Consider the following 4,212-nt stretch of genomic DNA (forward strand, 5'->3'; position numbering starts at 1 on the left):
AATTGGATGATAGCATTATTTTATTTGAAAAATTTAAATAATTTTTTATTCGCATTTTATATTATTTTAAAATGAATACCATAATAATCCTATAATATTTGCTTGCAAAAATGCAAATCAAAATTATGATATTTATCATATTTAGTGCTTGAAATTTAAAAATTTTAGAATTTAAAAAAATGAAAATTCAATTTTTTAGGTAAGCATCAAATCTTACTAAAATGTTTTATAAAAACAATCATATAATTTAAAAAAAAAAACCTTTTTAATTTCTTATAAATTATAAAATTTATTATTTTCAGATTTTCAACGTATTCCATCATTTCAATCTATCTTAAAACGGTACAAAAAAGAAAAAAAAAAGGCTGACAAAGTCCTTTTTTTTCTTTCACTCTATACTTCGACCGAAATTTCATTCAAATTTCAAATAATTCTCAACAACAGCGACAAAAGAAATTGGCGTGCTAAGTGTCAATAGAACAAAGTTGACAAAGAAAGAAGGACAAAAGACAAAAAGGAAAGAAAGAAAAAAATTTTTGTGAAATGCAAGAAGCATCTGAAGTATTTTTAAAAATTAACAACAATCAAAGTGATGAAGAAATATATTTGACAAGGCGACAAACTGAAATATTACTCTATTCATTATTCAATGGTATTTTTGCAACAGTTGCATTCCTTGTATTCCTTTATTTCATCTTCAGGTTAGTTTTATTTCATTTATTAATTAATTTTTAATTAAATTAATGAAAAGAAAATAAATATATGCATATGTATTTGTTAAAGAATTACATCAATTTATATTATTTGAATGAAGCATAATATGGCAAAAAAAAAATGCATTACTAAAAAAAATATATTAATTAATTTAATTTAACAATTATTAGTTTAATCTTTTTCATTCACCTTTTTTTTTTTGCAATCACTTATTTATTTATTAATTTATGTAATTTCAAATAATCGTATTATAAGTTAAAGTAATATTGCAATCATTAAATTTTAATTCTCTTTTTTTTCCCTTTTTTTTTCATACAATTCAAAAGTATTGCTTTTTCTTTTATTTCAAATTTTTTTCAGAAATAAGGACAAATTTTTGCTTATTTTATAAAAATTATTAATGTTAATTAAATTTAAATTTGTCAAATAAATTTTTTTGCTATATTTACAAGGAATAGTTTGAAATTTCAAATAATCTTTTATCAATGTAATAATTCGATTTATTGTCAACAAAATATTTGAAAATAATTATTATTATCGTTATCATTATCTCATTTCTTCTCTAACTCTTTCGTAATATTTGATCATTATCAAACTGTCCAATAATTTCCAGCATAGAAAAAGAATTAGAAATCACTACGGTATTTAGTATCATATCGTAGTTTTCAAAAAAAAAATTGAAATTTTTTTTTCTGAAACATAAGTTTTCTTTTCTAGATTGTTAATGATATCTTTACATAATACAAATTTACATGTACATATTTAATCCTTTGATATGTACCGCTTTTGTTGTATATATAGGAGGAATTTGAAAAGGTAGAAGGTCATCATTGTTAGGGTTGTTGTAAAATTACGAAAAGGATGATTGTAAAAATTTAGAAGGGGAAATAAAAGGAAAGAAAAAGGGCGTGAAGAGAAAAGATGGAAAAAAAAGGAAGTAATTATCAATCAAATAATTTTGTCCTTTTTTTGGCCTTATTAAAATTAATCTTAATTTAAGTTATTCATTAGCAAAAAAAAAAATTACAAATTTATATTTCAAATATTTTAAAATCGATCGACATTACCTATGCAAATGTATTTGTTTATTTTTGTATAATTTTATAAAAGAATTTCATTAATAAACAAAATTTTTTTGCTTAATAATTAAATTAATAAAAAAAAAAGAAAGAATTTTTGTTGGTTTTATGAACAAAAAAAAGTAATTAACATATTTAAATAATTAAGACAACAAATCTCAATTAACTTTTCAAAAATGAAATTCATTGGAGAGATTTTTTCCAAGAAAATCTTTCTAGAATGATGCAATTTCTAAGAAAACAATAATTATCGTAATTAACAAGAAATGTTATTACCATAAAATCTTTTGTAAAGGAAGTAAAAAATTTAAAATTAATATTGCCATTATTATATTATTTAATTTTTCCTTTTCCAATATTTCCTAAAAATGATTATTTAATTAATAAAAAAAAAAAGTCAAAACTGATAAATTTTTTTTTGCTTTTTTCGGATTAAACAAATTTATTTTTAACTAAAATTATACGTTTCATTTGTGTTTAAATTTAAATTTAAATTAAACGAAACATATAATATGAGGAAGAATAATAACATCACAGCATGTGTTATTATTGCATACCGTGTATGACCTGATTTGTAATCCGGATTTTTTTTTCTTTTTTTTTTTGCTTTGAACTTTTTCTATGATTCATTTTTTTTAAATCAATTATGGAAAAAGAGTAAGGATTGTTGATGCCATGAATTGTAATAAATCATGAATAAAATTTGCAAAGCTCAATTTCTCACTGGGAATGAAGAATGCTGCTAAAGGAAAAGACCGAAGAAGAAGGTCATCGAGGACATAAAAATCAGTAGGGTGCCATTTGCGCACATCAATGAAACTACAATCATCTATGGAAATAATATCATAATTCCTTATTCTTCATATTTATATTATTACTATTACTGTTATATGATTTTTCTAATATATATATATATATATATAGGAAAATGAGAAATTTCTAGAAAAGTTAAAAATTTAATTTAAAATTTTTAACAAAAATTTGATTAATTTTTGAAAAAAATTTTATAAAATTTTTATTTTTATTTAGGCATTTAATGAAAATGGCAGCAGAATGTAATGATATGGGTGAAAAAGATATTGAAGAAGGTTGTTTAAATGATTCACCACCATCTTATGAGGTATGCTTTTTTTTCTTTTTTTTTTGTTTTATATTTAAAAGAATTAAAATAAACAATCATATATTGTACTTAAAATAATCATATATCGTAAATTAAAAAATAAAAGAAAAAAAACTAAAGAGAATAAAATATAAATAATCATATATCGTACTTAAAATAACCATATATTGTAAATTAAAATATTAAAAAAAAGTGAAAAAATTAAAATAAATAATCATATACCATACTTGAAATGATTATATATCGTAAACTAAAAATGTTTTAAGAAGAAAAAAATCAAAATAAATAATCATATATTGTAAATTAAAATAAATAATCATATATCATTAAAAAGAAATTATATCTAAATCAATCCATTCCTGATTTTACTAATCGTACACTAATCTCAAATCCTATATTGCATTTTTATCCAATATTGTAATTCGAATTTAATCCGGAACAATCATAAAATTGAAATTTCTATAAAAAAAACGAAACTTTTTGAATTGAGATAAAGTTTTACTATAACGAATTTATCTGTAATGAGAAAATTCAATTAGTTCACTTTTTTTTTTTTGCTAAAATTAATTATCTTACAGGAAGTGGTAAATGGAATACGGTATTAAATTTTTCAAGCAAAACAGGAAAACAGGAACATACTGCGTAATGGTAATCCGGAATCAGCATTTGCTGCTTTATGTATGTCGCTGAACCATTGCAATAATCGTCCACCAACACTGTGCAATTTTTTCTCGTCACATTCTGTAAATATTATAATTATATTTATTTATTTATGCAGTAAAAATCGGAAAAAATTTCGATGCATTTTTTTTTCTCCGGAAAAGAATAAGTGAACGGAATGTAAATTCGGTATCCGGAAGAAACATATTATAGAGGGAAAAAAATGGATTTGTACAGAAAGCAAAAATAAGGAAGAAGGATAAGTTAGAGGAGCAAATAATTGATTACAAATGATAAATTTCAATGATAACAACTTGCTTTTTTTTCAGTTTCTCCGTTTTTTTTTGTCAAGATATCCTAAACTTCAACTAATTATTGTTATCATTATCATTATTATTATTGTTTTTGTTATTATTATTTTTATTGTTATCAATAATAGCTGAAGTTTACTCCTATAACTTACTATGCAATGTTTATCTCTAACAATATCAACATGATAAGGTGGGATAATAGCATAATTCCTAATCAAATAACAAAAGAGACAATCAAATAAGTAAATAAAAGAAAAAAATTGGAAAATAATAAGTGTGGTTTTTTCCTCTTTTTGTTTTGTTTGTTTTTTCTTCTTATCGATATACA

General features: G+C 21.7%; 1 protein-coding gene across 1 annotated transcript; it reads left to right on the top strand.

Annotated features, from left to right (window-relative positions):
* Positions 1–543: 543 nt before the first annotated feature.
* On the top strand, positions 544–3,518 carry LOAG_12982 (hypothetical protein; the record flags this gene model as incomplete). The annotated part of the gene is made up of 5 exons (XM_003148493.1): positions 544–701; positions 1,594–1,651; positions 2,718–2,740; positions 2,823–2,913; positions 3,492–3,518. 5 exons carry the CDS (start codon positions 544–546, stop codon positions 3,516–3,518), a joined length of 357 nt encoding a protein of 118 aa, XP_003148541.1.
* Positions 3,519–4,212: the final 694 nt, after the last annotated feature.

The sequence above is a fragment of the Loa loa genome, assembly GCF_000183805.2.
Source record: "Loa loa unplaced genomic scaffold supercont3.106, whole genome shotgun sequence".
NCBI lineage: Eukaryota > Metazoa > Nematoda > Chromadorea > Rhabditida > Onchocercidae > Loa > Loa loa.